Source organism: Pteronotus mesoamericanus, unplaced genomic scaffold (assembly GCF_021234165.1).
Source record: "Pteronotus mesoamericanus isolate MK-2021 breed Mesoamerican mustached bat unplaced genomic scaffold, CSHL_Meso_final contig_27, whole genome shotgun sequence".
Classification (NCBI taxonomy): Eukaryota; Metazoa; Chordata; class Mammalia; order Chiroptera; family Mormoopidae; genus Pteronotus; species Pteronotus mesoamericanus.
Window position 1 is genome coordinate 24,872,686 of NW_026555115.1, and position 18,149 is coordinate 24,890,834.

The 18,149-nt window shown below is 53.5% G+C and overlaps 1 protein-coding gene across 1 annotated transcript in view; it reads left to right on the forward strand.

Annotated features, from left to right (window-relative positions):
- Positions 1-18,149, forward strand: part of ADCY5 (adenylate cyclase 5) — a 143,020-nt gene that overhangs the window by 77,752 nt on the left and 47,119 nt on the right. Inside the window, exons 2-3 of the mRNA XM_054575204.1 lie at positions 3,329-3,478; positions 7,925-8,046. Of these exons, the coding sequence (XP_054431179.1) occupies positions 3,329-3,478; positions 7,925-8,046 (272 nt within the window). The remainder of the gene's footprint in view (positions 1-3,328; positions 3,479-7,924; positions 8,047-18,149) is intronic.

The following is an 18,149-nucleotide window of genomic DNA, read 5'->3' on the forward strand; positions in this document are numbered from 1 at the left end:
TTTGTCAAATATTACTTAACTATGTAGGTGTGGGCTTATATGTGGGCTCAATATTCTGCTTCATTGATCTATATCTCTGTTTTTATGGCAGTACCATGCTGTTTTGCTTAGTATAGCTTTCTAGTATAGTTTGGTATCAGGTAGCATGTTACCTCCAACTTTGTTCTTCTTTCTTAAGATTGCTGAGGCTACTAGGAGTCTTTTGTGGTTCCATGTAAATTTTTGGACATTTGTGCCAGTTCTGTGTACGCCATTTGTATTTTGATAGGAATTGCATTGAATCTATAGATTGCTTTGGGTAGGATGGACATTATAATGATGTTAATTTTTCTATCCATGAGCATGGTATGTGCTTCCATTTACTTGCATCATTTTCAGGGATTTTTTTCTTCAATATCTTACAATTTTCTGAGTAGAGATCTTTTACTTCCTTGGTTAAATTTATTCCCAGGTATTTTTTTTAATGCAATTGTAAATGGGATTTTTATTATTTTTTTTTCATTTTCCTTTCTGATAGTTCATTATTGGTATATGAAAATGCAACCAATTTCTGAATATTTATATCCTGCTACTTTACTGAATTAATTGATCAGTTATAGTAGTATTTTGGTGGAATCTTTGACAGATACAGTATCATGTCATCTGCAAATAATGACATTTTTACTTCTTCCTTTCCAATTTGGATGCCTTTCATTTCTCCTTGTGTGACCACTGTGACTAGGACTTCCAGTGCCAAATCAAACAAGAGTGGTGAAAGTGGACATCCCTGTCTTGTTTAGTTAAGGGACATGGTTTTAGTTTTTCCCCATTGCATCTCACTTTTGTTTTTATCATCTGGCACTTTCCTCTCGCCTTTCAAAAGATGTCTCCTAACTAGAACGTTCTTCAGAATTCCCTGTGGTCTGCACCTTCAGCCTTCGCGTCCTCATTTCATTTTCTCTCCTTACCCCTCTCTCTGTGGTCCCCAGTGACTTCTGGGGACATGTCCTCAGCGTCTCCTTTCATAGTCACTGCATGGGTTAATACTGCAGGCCACGGTCTCTTTCTTCCTGGACCTTCTCCTCCCTGGTCTTAGGGGCTCTTCCTCCGAGTCAGCTCTGCCTTGCCTGACCCCCAGCCTCGTGTAGATCTTCTTCGTTCCCTCATACTTTGGGCTTCTCTGGCAGCCCCCTGACCCATCTCCCACTCCCTGTACTACTCTCTCCACTGACAAGTCTTGCTGAAAAGCTGTGTGTTTATCCTTCTGTTCTTTGGTCCAACAGTCCTTTATGGCTCCTGTTGTATAAGGATCGTGCCAGGGCCTCTCAGCCTTAATGTTCAGATGCCGCTTCAGTCTGGCACCGTCTGCCTTTTCAGCTCTACCTTTCTTCTGTGGACTTACTTCCTCTCAGGATCAGAGAGCCTGGGTTATTTATTCAAGGACCTCACGTGCCTCACAAGCCTGTGCTTCCTGGGTATACTCTCCAGGGAAGCCCTTCCGCATGCCTGTCAGCCTTCCCAAGCCTGTCTCTGACCCCAGCCCAGCGGGCCCCAGGCCTACCCAGAAGCCTCCTCTCATTACGCTGCCCCTCTTGCCTGTCTGAGTCAGTGTATGCTTCTGTCGCCAGTTCTTGTCAGTCTTGTCTACTTATCTCCTCAAATAGATTGTCAGCTTCTGTAGAGCAGGGGTCTTCCTTTGTTGTGATAAATAGGTTGGGTTTTTCTCTGCCACACGTTTATGTAAGATGAAAACGGTAGGAATCTGGAGTGGACAGGGTTGGGGAGTGGGTTATGGGACCTGTGAGTCATCGGCAGAGTTGGCAGAGTTGTTAATCTGAGTTTGTCTTTCCCTGAAGGCATCTGGGAGGTGTCCTTCAGCCAGAAAACCAGAATTTATTGTGCAGCCAAGGAAAGCACAAGCCTTTAAAATGCGAAAGAGAAAGCCCCTTCCTGTTCACTGACTGGGACAGACGCATCATAGGGTGTCTCTGGAGAAAGATGGTGCCACATCCTGCACAGAGTCCTTGAGGCCACCGAGCCTAGGAGGGCTGTGGCCCCACATGGTCAGGACACCCTGGAGCTGGGGGAGGGGCAGGCCTTCAGGCAGGACTCAGACCTGAGTTAAGGCAGAACTTTTGCCCCCTGTCACAGAGACAAAGAGGCCCCTGGGAGAAGAGTGTGGGAGCTGTCTGCTGGATCTCTGCCAGGAGGCTGATGTCCCAGGGGAAGTCTTTTGAGATCCAAATGGCCAAGAGGTCTAGGGACCAATGCAGGGCTCCTGTCCCAGAGATCAGGGGAGCCACAGTGGAAGGTGCAGGGGCCCGCCTGGCCTCCCTTTCTACGGTGGAGACTAAGAATTCAATTTCTGGAGGTCTAGAAGCCTGAGCATCTTTGTGTGGTTTCTGTCCTGTGCAGCCTGAGGCAGGGCAGGACCAGGATCAGTTTACCCTAATACCCTGGGAACTGTATCTGCCAAAATAAATTTTAGCTAAACAGCACCTTTGTCAGTGTCTGAAATGTGCTATGTAAACTTGCTTTTGTGTGTTGTGTTGTGTTTTGTTTTCCCTTTGCTTTTCTCTAAACTGTCCTTTCAAAAGAATTCCAACCTTCTCTCTGTGACCCCCAGGGGCAGTGGTACTTTTCCACATGCACACCCCGGTCGGCACGGAGAAGGGCATCGGTGAGGAGCGGGGCTGATTGGGGGTGCTCGCCCGCTGGTGTGGTGGGGTGTCAGGGGGCCTTGGTGCTGGGGCAGAAAAGGAACAGAAGCCTGGGAAGAGGAGATGAGACCCTGTGGGCACTGATCGCTACCAGCCAGGGACCCTTTCCTTCTCGCATTCTGCAGGGGACTTAGCACAGTGCTGGGGATCTCATGGTTTCATTGGAGCTGATCCCCAGGGAATAATAAGCTAAGGCTTCTCTGCAAAAGGGCAGCACTTTGTCACATGTCGGGCTCCACCACACTTTTAAAAAATGAAATCCCGCCACCTTCCTGGGCCCTTCCTTGTAGGCTCCTGCCACCCCCAGCACACGCACAGACAGTCACAGCATCCCCAGCACACCCACTCTTTTAGTCTTCGGTACTATGGACACGTTCAATGTAACTATTCAGTGATTTGGTGTCCCTAGGTCTGTCCATACTCCTTTGCAAGCCGGCCAAGCTTTGGGCTTTGGGGACATCAGAGCCTGACCAGTTATGCTTGGCTCCTCCCACAGCTGTCCTTGGCATTTGTTTGCCCACAGCTAGGTGTTGGCTAAGATGGGGACTGGGGGCTTCGTGCCCTGGGCCTGGAAGGGTCAGGGTTGGGGCTCCAATGACTGGTGTCCTTCCTCCTCTCCCCCTCTGCAGCTTGTCTCCAATGTCCTCATTTTCTCCTGCACCAACATCGTGGGCGTCTGCACCCACTACCCGGCTGAGGTCTCCCAGAGACAGGCCTTCCAGGAGACCCGGGAGTGCATCCAGGCGCGGCTCCACTCTCAGCGGGAGAACCAGCAGCAGGTGAGTGAGGCCCCCCCTGCCTCTGCACAGCTGGCAGGGAGCAGACTCGAGACCTGCCTCCCCACCAGCTGTGCTTGTTACAGCTGCCCAGCCCCACCTCCCTGGGGCCGGAGGGTTCAGCCCCAGGGAATGTTTCTCCTGGAGGGAGCCTCGCATTCCTGGCTCTGTGGGAATATGCTCTAGGAGAGACCGGAGAGAGAGTTCCACCAGGCGCTTGCCCCTGCCTCCTCAGTGGCCCGCTGTGATTTTGCAGACAAGCCTGGCAGCCCAGGTCTGGCAGCAGGGCGGGACCCTGCACCCCTGCCCCGGGGCTGGTGGGTTGGACTATGAGAAGGCCAGCATTCCCCTTGGGATGAAGCGGGAGGGAAGAGGTGAGGGGACCCAAGCCGTTAGCTCCTGTGACACCCACACGAGGCATTTCCTCCATGCTGAGTTCTGGGGCTTGATTGGTTCAGAGAAAGGAAGCCAGCCCTGTCTCACCCTGAACTTCACTCTCAGAGGACTCCTAGGCGGGGAAGCAGGCCAGTCACAAGGGCCACAGGCTCGGGGTTTTCCCCCAGTGACCCCAGGGCAGAGGGATGGGCCCCAGTGTGCTCCTCTTGGGTAAGGTCAGTGTCAGGGTTTCCCTCCTGTCTGCCTGGCATCCAGGGAGGGTCCTGGTCGGGGTTCAGGACCACTGTGCCCTGCTCTGTATGTGAGCCAGATAGGGCTCTGGGAACTCCAGGACAGCGTGGAGCTGAATGGCTTTCAGACTGGAGGCCCAGAGGGGACCATGCGACCCCAGGGGAGAGTGGGTGAGTCAGAGGCTGGCAGGGCTCCCACTGGACTCATAGTCATGCCTTTAAGAGATCAGGTCGCTCCAAACCAAGCCCTCCCTTACTTCTCATTTTAGTGTCGCCCCAAATCCTCAACAAACACTGCTCTGTGCCAGGCCCTGTGGCGGGTGTGGGCATGGGAGGCTTGCCTCTGAGTGCGGGGACCCAGGAGGCCAAGGCTTGGGAAGCATAGTCACGCGCACCCTCCCGGCCGGCATGGAGTCCGTGCTGCGGGCCCGGGTGCACGCCTGCACGGCAGTTTTACCGCAACGCGAGGGAGTCTCTGCCCGTCGGGATGCATCCTGGGGGAGTTCCAGTGACATCCAGACAGCCCAGCAGGGGGAGGAAGCGCTGCAGCAGCTCTTCAGGCCCTCCCCCGGTCACCACCTGTCTCCGCTTCCCTTCCAGCCGGGGTGTCTTGCCAGGTCCCCAGCTCGTGCTGTCTAGCCGGGGACCTGGCTTGCTCCATGCACTCTTCTGGCCCTGTCTGGGCTCCTGCTCCCACCTCTTGAATGAAATCCGGACCTGGCGATGTCCCTGAGATTTCCCACTGTCTTCTTGACAAGCCTACCTCACCTCTGCACCCCACTCACTGAAAAGCCTGTACATCCCTCAGAATCCCCCTCTCTCACCCCAGTTCCAGGCCCCAGCATCTCTCACCTAGAGGAGGATTTCCACCTTCTCTTTCTATGTTGGGGAGAGTCCCTCTCACTTCTGTACCTTGTGCCTTCTCCAGTGAAATTAGCATTTTACAGCTCACCGTGGTTTTTCTTGCCTTGGCTCTGGCCAGTCTAGACATTCCAGCAAATCATGGGGGGTTGGGGGAGAAAATAGGTTTGCCATGCCGTGTTCCAGGCTAAGACACCGGGGAGGGGAGTGGTTGGTATGTGCTTAGTGGGGACAGGCACCTGTCACCCAGCCAGATCCCAGCAGCTCTCGGGCCCCACCCTACCCTCGACGGAAAGGGCGACACTCCTAGGTGCTGCACGGCGAGGGGGCCTGGGTTTACCCTCCAGCCGCCCTCTGCGCACTCCTCTTGGCCCTCAGCCTCAGACGCAGTTATGAATGTAGGAAGGTCTCTCATGAACCTACACAATTTGTAGCACACTTTCTCCTAGTCCTTCTGTATTTTCACAGAATTGTCCTTTAGTTTGTTTCTATCACCGACAACTGTTTACAGAGAGCTCAGTAAATACAAGACGGCCTTCCGTGGCCGTGCTCTCTGATGCCTGGGGGGGACTAGGCCACCCAACAGAGAGCACCATCCCTCACCAGTTCACCAGTGTTTGCCCAGCACACGGCTGCCGGCTGTGGAGCGGAACAGGCCGCAGCTCCCGCTAAAGGAAGGCGTGTCAATAGACGATTGAAATACAGAGTGGTCAGGGATGTGAGCCCGAAGGAGGGTTAGGGTGAGTGAGGATGGTTATTCTAGTTGAGGGGCTTGTGTGCCAAGGTGAGAAAAAACTACCGGAACCTTGAGACACTTCCTGTGGTTCACTCTGTCTGTAGCAGAGTGCAGATTTCAATTCAGCGGGGGTAGGGAGGGCAGCACGGAGGAGTGGGCAGGAGCCAGAATGGGGAAACCTTGAGGCCAGGCTGGGGCATGGGCTGACGCTGCAAGCTTCCAGAGACACAGAAGGGTTTTACTGAGGCCAGGAGAGCGGTCAGTGTGGGTTTTCAAAAGATCACTCACTGGCTTGCAGTAGAGGATAGATCGCGGGTGGCAAGCTTGGAGACAGAACTGGTGCAAGGCTGCCCCATCATCCTGCCCGGGCCTGAAGGAGGCCCAGACCTGCTAGAGGCGGAGGCTGGGGTGGCGCAGAGGTGCTCCAGAAGGGGAAGAACAGCAGCAAGGTCCAGGTTGGTGGGAGCGGGTCAGGGAGCAGGCCAGGTCCAGGAAGGCCGTGGCTGGAGGCAGGGTGTTGGGTTGCAGTGGAAGATAGGATTAGGCTCAGTGGGTCTGAAGAATCCACATTTGATTTGGCTGGTGGGACCCAGGGAAGCTTTGGAGGTTTGGAGAGGGGAGTGACGTGGAAAAGGCTGGGTCCTGGAGAGACTGGGGCCAGACTGGCGGGGCGGAGGGTGGAGGGACGGCTGCCTGGCCAGACAGGTGGCCAGACTCCACCATTGGGTGAGAAGGGCATGCGACGGTGGAGGCAGATGCAGAACAGAAAGAGCAAGTCCAGGAGCTTGTGGCCAAACCAGCAGGACCTGGTCAGTGCTGACCAGGGCCTGCGGCTCACGGGTGAGTCTTCGAGGGAAAGTTCTGAGAGATCGAGCAGTTTCCATGGGCAAGGTCTGGATGCTGGGGAACAGGAGACTGGGGGCGTCATGGGCAAAGGCAGGGAACTTGAAAAGAAGAGCCCTGGGGAGTGAAAGCCAGGGAAGGTGAGTATGGCTTATAAGGGGTGCGGGGGCAAGGTGTCCGGACAGCGAGCCGGCAGCCTGGATGGAAGACAGGGGGTGAGGCGACCACAGAGGTGCTGGTGGAAACCTCGCTCCCAGAGGACAGGGGTGAGCAGGACAGAGGTGTTGGTAGATTTCGCAGGGGGCCAGGAGGAGGGGGAGGAACCAGCAAAGACCCAAGAGCTGGAGAAGAGTCTTAGGGCCACATGCAGGAGTGGCCCAGCATCCAGTGAAGCCAAGTGAAGGGCACAAGAATGAAGGCTGGAGGCTGGAGGCTGGAAGAGGAGGCTCCAGACGAGAGGGCTCCAAGAGCAAGCCAGGCGCAGGTAGTGGGCTGTGGAGGGTGCAGGTGGCGGCCACCCGCTCCGGAAACAGTGGGACCTCCCTGAGCAGGCAGGCCTGGAAGAGAACACAGATCAGGGGCAAGGTCCAGCCCTGCACAGGCTGACATGACCCTCCCCTCCACAATGTGGCTCTGGCCCCTCTCCCTGCTTCTCTCCCACCTCCTCATCAATAGGTTTTAGCTTGCTTCTCAAAGTTGGCGTGCTTTCCCTCTCTCCCAGGCCACTGTCCCTTATGTGGAAATGGAGCCTCCTTCCTCGCCTCATTTTTATGGTCCCCACAAAGCCTTCTCTTACCTCCCCGTTTCTCCCCAGCCTGGGTCAGGCGCCCCTGCCCAGTGCCTTCTCGTGCCCCATAACCCCTGTGGGGCTGGGAGCTTTGTGAAGGGTAAGCCTTGCCTGTCTAGGTCACCGTTACAACTCCTGGCACTCAGCGTGTTGCCTGAAACATGGCAGATGCTCAATAAATATTTGATAACTGATTGAATGTATCTCATCTAATGCTCTCAACAGCCCCACCCCTATTTACAGATTAGGAACCTGGAGCTCAGAGAACTTCAGTAGCTTGCCCAAGGTCACACAGTCTCGGGTGACATGCAGGACTCTAACCTGGGTGCTCAGCACTACAGGGCCACCAGGAGTACTTGTCCCCATGTGCACCGAGAACCAGGAGGTGTCCCAGGGAGTGGGGGCCAGGCAGCCCTGGGAGCTTGACTCCAGCACCGGCCCCCCCCGCACAGGTGTTAGCCCCATGAGTTTCAGGAGAGTCTGAGAGGTTTTCCTGCAGGTGGGGGCACAGGTGTGGAGGAGTTAACGTGGAGAGGAGAGAGGATGGCCAGGCAGGTGGAAAGAGCTGTGACAAAAACATCTGCTTCCCTCCCCAGGAGAGGCTCCTGCTGTCTGTCCTTCCCCGTCATGTTGCCATGGAGATGAAAGCAGACATCAACGCCAAGCAGGAGGATATGATGTTCCATAAGATTTACATCCAGAAACATGACAACGTGAGGTAGGAGTGAGGCTGAGGGGCAAGGGCAGGTTGGGATGACAGAGCCCTAAAGGAGATGATGGACGTGCCCACTCCCTTCCCTTCAAGGGGGCACAGCCCAGCAGGGTGGGCTGGTGGCTTTGCAGTGTGTGTTGTGTGGGGCACCCCTCTAGGTCTGTTAATGTGAACTATTATTGGGGGAGAAGGAGAAGGTGAGGCTGCAGGGGGAGGAGATACAAGGAAGGAGGAGAAGAGAGAAAGCCACACCTCCAGCTGTTGGGGGAGCGGTTAGCCTAACGAGGGAGACAGAAAGTACAGACGTGGGACCCACATGTCCCCACTGTCATCTTGGTCTTCCTCACCATCCAGCAGCTACCACAGCTTCTAAGCCAGGTGTGCCAGGCGCTGTACCAGCACTGTCCACCTCATTGCTAAACCTCCTGACAGCTCTGCAAGGTGGAGATGCTTATCAGCACCCTGGTTTAGAGACTGAGCTCAGAATGGCTAAGACCTTTGCCTGAGGTCACCTGGCCAGCAGTGGAAAAGCTGGGGGCACCCAGGTAGGCACCCCAAAGCCCATGCTGCTTTCATTGCATGTCCGCTGCTCCCCTAGACAGATGCTGCTGACAGCAGAGATGTGCAAACAGATGTAGATTAATAGAGTGCAAAATCTGTGTATGAGCTCCACAGGGACATGCAGTGATACAGCGGCCTTCATCCAGCAGGGCCCACTAATCCTCCCGTATGCCCAGAAAAGAAGCTGTGGTTTGCCTTGGAGAGAGTTCCTTTTTCCCTGGGCAGGTTTTTCTAGGACCCAGAAGTCCTCTTAGGTTGGTGTAGAGAGAGCCTTTTGGCGGCTTGGGCTGAATTGGGATTAAATGAAAACCACACACACACAAACACACACACACACACACAAACATGCATCCTCCCATGGTGAGGCTGATGGCTGCAGCGGAGGCGAGGGCGCTGTGTTTCCATGTGGAGCAGGCAGAACCGCTGTGTCCCCAGGCATGCCCTGGAATCTGACTGTCAGTTCTGCCCGCGTGTCCTCTGTCAGGCTCTCTAGACAGACTCTGAGCTTTTGGGAGAAAATGTGCCTGCACAATACCTTTGTCCCCAGTTTGGGCGGTATACCAACCCCCCGAGGCCACCCCCACTCCACTGTCAGGCAGGGGCGTTGCAGAAAGCAGCGGGAAGAAGGCCGCCCCAGCCCGATCCGCATGCCCAAGAGGCGTCCGCAGCGGCTGCAGGCTCAGCTGGCCGAGCTCAGAGAGGGAAGCGGGGTCCGGGCCTTGGTGGGGAGCTCCAACTGCTGGTTTCCTCTCCTCATCCTCACACCTGCCTCTCTCCTCATGTGGTGGAGTAATCACTAATGATAGTTAGTATTTATAGAGAGATTTTTGTAACCCACACACTATTCTAAGTATTTTCATATATTCACTAGTTCCCCACAATAAATATAAGGGGTCAGTACTATCATTATTTCCATTTTACAGGTAAGGAAGCTGAGGCACAGAGATTAACTTGTCTAGGATCCATAGCTGGATAAGTGGGAGAATAGCTCCCAGAACGCTTTTGGATACCAGAGCTTTTACCTAGCCTGAGTACTGGACAGATGTTTTTATATGCCCAGGGGAAAGGAGTTCATATGAGATTGTGTGGGAAAGAGTCCTGGGGAGACCCCAGGCCAAAAAGAGACTCCGAGGGGAGAGGTATGGCTTCCAGCCTGAGTGTGTGCATGTGCATGGGGGTATGTGTGTGGGACTAAGGACCCATCAGGGGCCTTTAGGGTCTGATGGCAGCCCCTAAAATCTGGAGGACTGAACCTTATAACATGTAAGGAACAGTCCTCCGTTTCAGAACAAACCCCAAGGTTCAGGTGGGAAGGAGCAACCTGCCAAGCAGCCCCAAGGTATTCGAAGCCCTGAGCTCCGTGCTTCTGGAATTCTCTCTTTGTCCTACCTTCACCACTTCCCTGGTCCTGACATTGTTCCAAGCAGGGCATGGACAAAAGGTGCTTTCCTTGATTGCTCTTAGCACAGCAGAGCTTTCAACAGATTTCATTAAAATATAAAGTGGAACAAAAAGAAATCGAGAAAAGTTGCCACTCAGAAGCAGTCCATCATTTATTTAAGGCACAGATTCTCAGCCGGGCTTGGTTAACACATCTGGCACATCTGGCCACCTCTGCTCTCTGCCCAGTCCCTTGCCCTCTCACCACATGGCGGGCGTTGTCTTATTCCCATTCCACAGGGGCTGGCTCTTGGGCCTTCCAGCAAGGGGGTTTGGTCAGAAGCCTGGCTCAGGCCTCTCCTGCCACCACAAGGAGTGGCCCACCCCGGGGGTGGGGGCCACCCTCCTCTCCCTGCTTTCCCAGAGAGGCTGTGACTTTGGCTCAATGAAAGAACAGAGTGGCCCGAGCATCCGCATGGCAAGAAGCAGAGCCCAGCCACGGCGGGGGTATTTCTGTTCTCAGACGTGCTCAGGATGAATGACAGCAATCAGGAGAGAGATGAAAGGACAGAGAAACCTAGATGCCATCATTTTCCTGGGGACAGACAGAATTCTGACTCTGAAAGTGCCAGGCTAGAGGCAGCGGGTGCACATCAGAGGTTAGTCGTGAGCAATCACGCAAATACCCTGCTGAGCCCTTCCCCTCTTCCACCAGCAGCACCGAGTGCAGCAGCTCGGGACGGGAATGCGTTGTTTGCTCTGGTTTGGCTCGGGTTGGGGGTTGAGCAGTAGGTGGAGGGGTGACATCACAGTGTAGAAACACACTTCAGAGCGGGGTTCGGGGTATTAGGCCCGGGGCCCAGGGTTGGGCAGCCCTGTAAGCCATCCCAGTGTTTCCTGGCTGTGTGACCAGGGCAAGCAGTAGGCACTGAGCCACTCTGAACCTGTTTCCTCACCTACATAATAGGACAGGAAGAGTACCTGCATAACAGGGTTGTGAAGAGTCAATGAAATAACACGAGGAAGGTGCTTAGCACAGTATCTGGCGCAGAGCAGTGTTCAGTAATTGGGAGCAGCTATTGTTGTTGCTGTTATTAGTATGATTATTATCACACTCCTATCAACAAAGAAAGCCTGGGGATTCTCTAGCTGGAGAGTGGAAGGGTGATGAGTCACATTTGTCAATTCTCTATGGAACAGTAATATTTAAAGAGGGTGATGACATGCTGTTCTTTAGCCCTATGGAGAGCAAGACCACAAAAAAAAAAAAATAAATCAGCTCTGCAGTGTGACAGATTGGGACTGGATCTATGGAAGGGAAAGGGACTGATGGGGAGGGAAGAGTTTGGGTGGGGCGGAGTGACAGACAGGGGCCACCACTCTCTGTGGCCTTGACCTCGCGGCCCCGAGGAGAGTGGTTGTGCAGCAGATGGTTGCCGGGACTGCCAAGAGCTGGTCGCAGGCTTTGGTGCTGACCCACCACTGGTTGCGGGATGAGGCAGGCCCGAGGCCAGGGGACACCGGGAACCCCGTGCATGCCTCTCCCGTCTGATGTGCCGTGACAGGTGGAGATGTTTCAGCCCCTCTGACTGGACAGATCAGCTGGGATTGAGACCCACTGCTGGGATGTTAGACCTGAGGCTGAGAGCCCTCTTGCTTATCCCCCCACCTTTCTCCCAGCCACCTGCCTGTCCTGAAGCCAGCAGTGCTGCGGTCAGAGGTGGGCTGTGCTTTCCCCATTCCTGGGACAAGAGCCTGGCGCATGCCCGAAGCGGTTGCTCTGGGCCGGGGGCTCCCAGTACTCTGCCTGGGAGGAGGGATATTGGGGTTGGGGCGAGGGGCCAGCCAGAGAAGCACAAGCCGGGAAGAGGCACGCCCCCATGGGTCACAGTAAAGGTACAGGTGCAGCCAGAACCCAGGCGACACCAGGGTTCTGTGATGAGCAGACTGGGTCACATCCTACTCTGCCACTTAGTAGCTCTGGGAACTTGGGCAAGTCACCTAATTCGAGCTTCAGCCCTGCACCTGTAACATGTGAGTAGTGAGATCCACTCACTCCTCTGCTCAGCAGGTACTTTGCCTCTGCCTGCCTTGGCAGGGCCCTCTAGCTCACAGACATTTAGCTCAAGACGGGGGATGATAGGGGACACTGTCTCTGACACTGGGAAGCTCACCTGTTTGGGAAGACACATGCTAAACAACAGATTAATTAGTAAGTTTGGAGCGTACCCCATGAGAAGCGGGCTAAGACTGAATTCTCCGAGGGTACAGAGGTTACACAACTCACGGCTCAACTGTTCTGCAGTAGCTGTGATAAAAGTTACAAAGGGGCAGGGCCTACACGCAGGCCCTGGGGCTCCCTGCAGGGGTGCAGGGAGGGAGACTAGGTAGAGTATGCAAAGCCCCTGGCAGGGCCCCCGTGGGGGGGAGGTGGCTGCAGACTGCTCCCTGGAGGTGGAGCAGGCTCCCAGGCAAGCATCAGGGTCAGGTAACCCAGCACCCCAAAGGTTTCAGGGGCCGGGAAGGCCTGAGGGGATATGGAAGTCTTTTCCCCTTCCATAAGGGTGTCGACTGAGTGAGGAGAGCCTTGCAGCTCATTTGGCTGTCCCCATGCTGGACCCTTTAAGATTTTAAAGGTTGCAGGTGGTAGGGAGGGCCCTGTCCTCTGCTGGACAAACTTGATCCTTATCGGGCCCCATCTGTGAGGACCATGGGGATGGAACCTGGGCGTCTGGGTGCACTGGCTTGAGTCAGAGGCTCATTCTCAGGGGCTCAGGAGCCCTGTGGGGCTGGAGCCAGGGGCCTAGCAGAGGGGCAGTTGGCCCAGGTGTGAAAATGAGTTATCACCCATCACTATGCCGCTGCAGGGATGTAGCAAGGTCCAGGGAGCGCTGCCCTGCCCTCACTCCTTCCCCTCCCTCCCCTTCTCTCTTCAGTCTCTCCTAAACCTCCCCTTTGTAAGGTTATTATCTCCTTTCCCGTCTCCTTCAAGGACTTGGCTGCATCCCCAGGTCGCTCCGCCGTCTGGCTCAGCTACCTCGTGGTTCTGAATTATAATGACCTCGCGACGGTGTCCGCGATGCTCAGTTACCCGTGAGTGGACTGTGCACCCTGTGGGCGGAGAGGGAACGTGTTTACCTCCAGCCGTCTCCCTGGCCGGCCGACCATAGGAGTGTAAGGAGTGGTCCATAAACACCTGGCAGTCCTGTCTCCAACCTGATACTAAGAAAAGTACTCTCAACTCTATACTCATACCAATTATAGATACATATATATAAGTGGCCTTTATGTTATTATCCCGTTCATTCCGTGGACATTTATTGAGCTGCTACGTGTGCCAAGCATGATGAGGAGTAGATGGAAAAGACGCCACGCTTGCCCCTCAGGGAACACGCAGCCCTCACCAGGGAGGTGGGGCCAAGCTGCGTGCGGTGGGAGCAGCAGCCTGACCTCCCAGCTGGTTCTGTTGGGGGAGCCACTGGGGCTGGGTCTTTTCTAATTAATTACAATTAATTAAGTATTTTACTTGTGGAAAAATAGACATAACATACAATTTACAATTTTAACCACTTTAAGTGTAGCGTTCTGTGGCATTATGTACATTCACATTGTTGTACAACCATCACAACCATCCACCTGGCAACCACAATGCTACTTTCTGTGAATGTGACTGGTGTAGTTACCTCACATAAGTGGAGTCATACAGTACCTGCCCTCTTGTGTCTGGTTTCTTTCACTGTTAATATGACATTAACTTCAAAGTTCATCCATGTTGTAGCATGTGTCAGATATTCCTTTAAGGCTGACTAATATCCCACTATGTATAAATGCCACATTTTGTTTAGCCATGCATCGACTGATGGGCTCTTGGGCTGCTTCCACCCCTTGACTCTTAAGAGTAATGCTCTGTGAATAAGGGCGTACAACTATCCTGTCGAGTCCCTGTTTTTAATTCTTTTAGGTATATGCATAGACGTGAAATCACTGTATCAATGCTAATTAAAAAAATATTCTTTTTAAGAAGCCCTATACTGTTTTCTTTTCCATAGTGATTCACTATTTTACCTTCCTACCCACAGTGCACAAGGTTTCCAATTTCTTCATGTCCTTGCCTGGCGTTGGGTCTTGACAACAAACCTGCATTTGTCCTGCAGCATACGATGGGGGTCCTGGGGAATGGAACCAGCAGCTAGTGAGGACTTATTACTTTGGCTTCTCTGGACTAAAAATGGAGGCCTCTGGGGGGACAGGAAGAGAGAATAAGTCAAGGCAAAGAAGCACTGACCCATTGAACATATCAGGCTTTATCTTTGAAACAACCAGAATCAGTCAAGATTCATGATTCCAATAATAAGAATTCAGACATAAAAAGGCTTAGTCTGGGCTGGGTAAGTCAAAGAAATATGGAAGAGTTATAATCAGCCCTTAAAAGAAGGATGTGATTTGTCGCTGACCTTTTAAAAATATACATTTTTATTATATAAAGGATGTATGATCTTTATAGAAAAACTGGAAAATAAGAGCAGCATAGAGAAAAAAATTAAAAGCACATGGTCTCCCTTACTGTGCTTCTCCTTTGAGAACCATTTCCCCAGCTCTTGCAAGACTCTGTAATAGACCGTCTGTAGGGTGGTACATTATCTGGGTGGTGGGAGTAGGATTTGGTGGTCGGAAACAAGATCGAGGGATCGGGGGATGGAATGGGGCCTCCAGGAGGCCCTGAGGCTGGCAACATTGATTTCAGGACATACATTAACCCCAGACCCCCTGGACTGGGTCCTGATGGTCAAGCCACTTTTCAGAAGGAGGGTGTCTCACCATCTGTGAGAGTGGAGAGGGCGTGGCCGGCTCAGGGCAGATTCTCCCTGCTGGAGGAGTGTGCTGACATCCGTGTTCAGCCTCCTCTCATTGGCCTTCCCCCTTTGCCTCTCCCAGCTCTGCCCTCAGATGGGTCTCTGGCTGCTCCAAGTTCACATGCTTCCCTGTAATCATTTTTCCATCACCCCTTGGAAAATGCCGAGTCCTGTGGTGGCCATTCTCAGCCAGGTGACAATAAGACTACACTTGATTGTGCTGTTCACCTAGTGCATGTGAATGACCCATCACCCCTCCTTTATCTTACAAGGAGCACTGATGGACCCAAGAGGCTCCCCAGGTTGTATGGTTTGGAGCAGATGGAGGACACACTGTAGCAGGCAGCCATCTTGGTCAAGAAGGGACCCTTGGCCTGTGGCTGGGCCTCCCCAGGTTACATGCGGGGGGCCTCCAGGGCACTTCCTGCCCTGCTTCCCCAAGACCTGCAGCTCCTGCTGGGCCCAACATCCTGGGAGTTGGGCTGAGACCTTGCCATCCCCCTTTCCTACCCCCCCCCCCACCCTGCCAACCCCCCCCACCCTGCCACCCCCCGCCGTGACCTCTGTTTCCCCAGGCTCTGGCCCTCCGAGGCCCACCTTAACAGACGGTTTGCCTCTGGGCATTTCTCGAGTTCCCTGTCTGAGTAATGCCAAGAAATGAGGGAGGTCAGAGGAGCAGGTCCTCAGCAAAGTCGGCTGCCTGACCACTAGGCGAACTTACGCCTGGGTGTTCAGAGATGCTGCTGGATGTGGCTTTCACACAGGAATAAGGTCAGACCTCAACAACTTCACCAAGTCACAGAGCCTGCTGGCAGCAAGAGGGAGCAACAATGAAGAAATGAGCTTAGCCAGAAATGCATGCAACGACGCTGAGCCGAAGCTGTGACAGATAGCTGAGGGCCTAGTGTGGTAATTGGGACGGAGTGCCTGCCCACTCTCACCTCTGGAGTGGGATGTGGGCGGCCACGCGTGATGGATGGCAGGCAATTAGGGAGGCACGCACAGCCAGAGTGGGCCTGCCGGCTTCTGTGCGCCCGCCGTGAGGGCCTGGTCACGTTGCTAACGTGAGCTCTCAAGTGGGAGCTAATCGATGAATTAGAGCCTTATGGCATGTCTGGGCGCCAGGCTTGCTGTACAATGGCCTTCAGAATCATCAAGGACAGATCAGGGAATGATGGCCAGCAGAACAGCCAGTCTGCCTTCAGGTAAACCTTGAATAAAACAGGAGACTCCAGAAGTGACCGTCACTCAGCAGAATCCTCACCAGGATGGCAGAGAAGTGTGACATGCCTCTGACCGGAAGTGGGGAAGTGTGAAGGTGGCAGTATTTCCATAAGTATATAGGAGAGGCTACAGAGGTTCAGAGTTGGGATCTTCAGGGCCCTGTCCAAGCTTCCCTGCAAGTTAGGAGCCCTGATTTGAGCCCCCTCCTCCCTGACTGGCTGGTTGCCCTGTCCTACCACTGGAGGGAAGGGAGCCATAGCAACCTGCCCCTCCCTGGTTCCTCAGCAGCTGTTGAAGGTCCTGGGAGGGGGCCAGGGAAGAGTAAACCCTGGGAGACTGGAGGAAGGGTCAGTCTTTCTAAGCTACCTGGAGGCCCTCGCACACCGAGCTTTCCAATATCTCCTGGCACCAAACCAAGAAGCTGCCTATGGCCTCTGTCACCATTTCCATTTGTTGCTGGAGCGTCTCCTGGGTGCCGGGCCCGAGGCTCTGCAGGCTCCTGTCTCAGGTGACATGTTTGGCACTCTTAAGTAGGGTAGAAGTAAGAGCTACTAGAGTTACTGGCTCTGCTTCTTAGTTGCTTTGAAATTATGAGTATCCTCTTCTATTCAGCCAAAATATATTAGGCACTATTGTGGGTTGACCTGTGTCCCTCTAAAAGATATGCTGAGATTCTAACCCCGGGTATCTGTGAATATGACCTTTTTTGGAAATGGGGACTTTGCATTTGATGAAATCAAGTTAAGAGGGGGTCATGCTGGAGGAGGGTGGGCCGCTAACCCAGTATGACTGGTGTCCTGATACAAAGAGGAAAATGCCCTGTGAAGACAGAAACACACAAGGAGAATGACATGTGAGGACAGACCTGGGATTAGAGTGAAGCAGCTGCAAGCCAAGGGGTGCCAAGGGCTGGCCAGCCACCACCGCGGGGAGGCACGGAAGGATTCTGCCCAGGACCTCAGAGGGGGCATGGCCCTGCTGACACCTTGGTGTCAGACTTCTAGCACCAGAACTGTGAGAGAGTAAGTTTCTGTTGTTTTAAACCACCCAGCGTGTGGTACTTTGTTACGGCAGGCCTAGGAATCTAATGCACAGGCACTTCCTGTGTTCTGGGTACTGTGTATATGTGGTAGGGGGATGAGTGGGGACCGATAGAGCAGAAGGCAAGTAGACAAGACCTGCCCTCACTTATTCAGTCATTCAGTTGCAAATTTTATTGAACATTTACTCTCTGTGCCAGGCATTATGCTGGCGTATAGCAGTGAGTGGAATCGACCAAACTCCCTCCCTTAAGGGGTTTACATTCTAACAGGGAGAGACAGACAGGAGCATAATGATAAGTCACAACCACAGTAATATAAATAGTATATTAAATGATGACAAGTGCAAGGTGGGGAAGTACAGCAGGGAAGGGAGGAAGACATACGGGAGGGGCTGGGCTTCAAACAGGGTGGCGGAAGCCTCCTTGAGAAGGTGACGTTTGAACTAGTGCAGTGGTTCTCAACCCTGACTGCATATTAGAATCACCAGGGAAGCTTAAAATAAAACAACAAAAAACAATCAATAGCAGAACCCCACCCCGGGCCAATTACGTTCGAATATCTGGGCCAGGGGCTCCAGACCACTCCTTATAAAAGTTCCCAGATGATTCTGATAGGCACCAGGCCTAAGAATGGTCTAGCAGGATGAAATCTGCAGGGGAGAAAAGTACTCTCTGGCCCAGCGAGGTCACCTGTGGCGAAGGAGAATGGTCCAGGCCTGTCCATGTCCATACAGGGCAGACAGACACCTACCTGTCCTGCCTGAGTGGCTATGTGAGCTCGGACAGGTGCCCCTGGTTCACACCCATTTGCCTCATGCTTCCTGGAGCGGCCCATTCTCTTTCTTCCTCTCCTGCCTCTGCCAAGTCTGGCGGCTTTCTTCCTTCCTACTGTGGGATCTCACCAGCCTCGGACCCAAAGTGGAGCAGCTGCTGGGCCTGGTGTCACTGGCTTTGCCTTTGAAATAGTGAGGTCAGCTGACCGTGCTCCTTGACCCTGGAGCAGCAAATTTTGCCCTCAGCTTGCCTTGGCTTTGCTTTCCTGAAAGTTA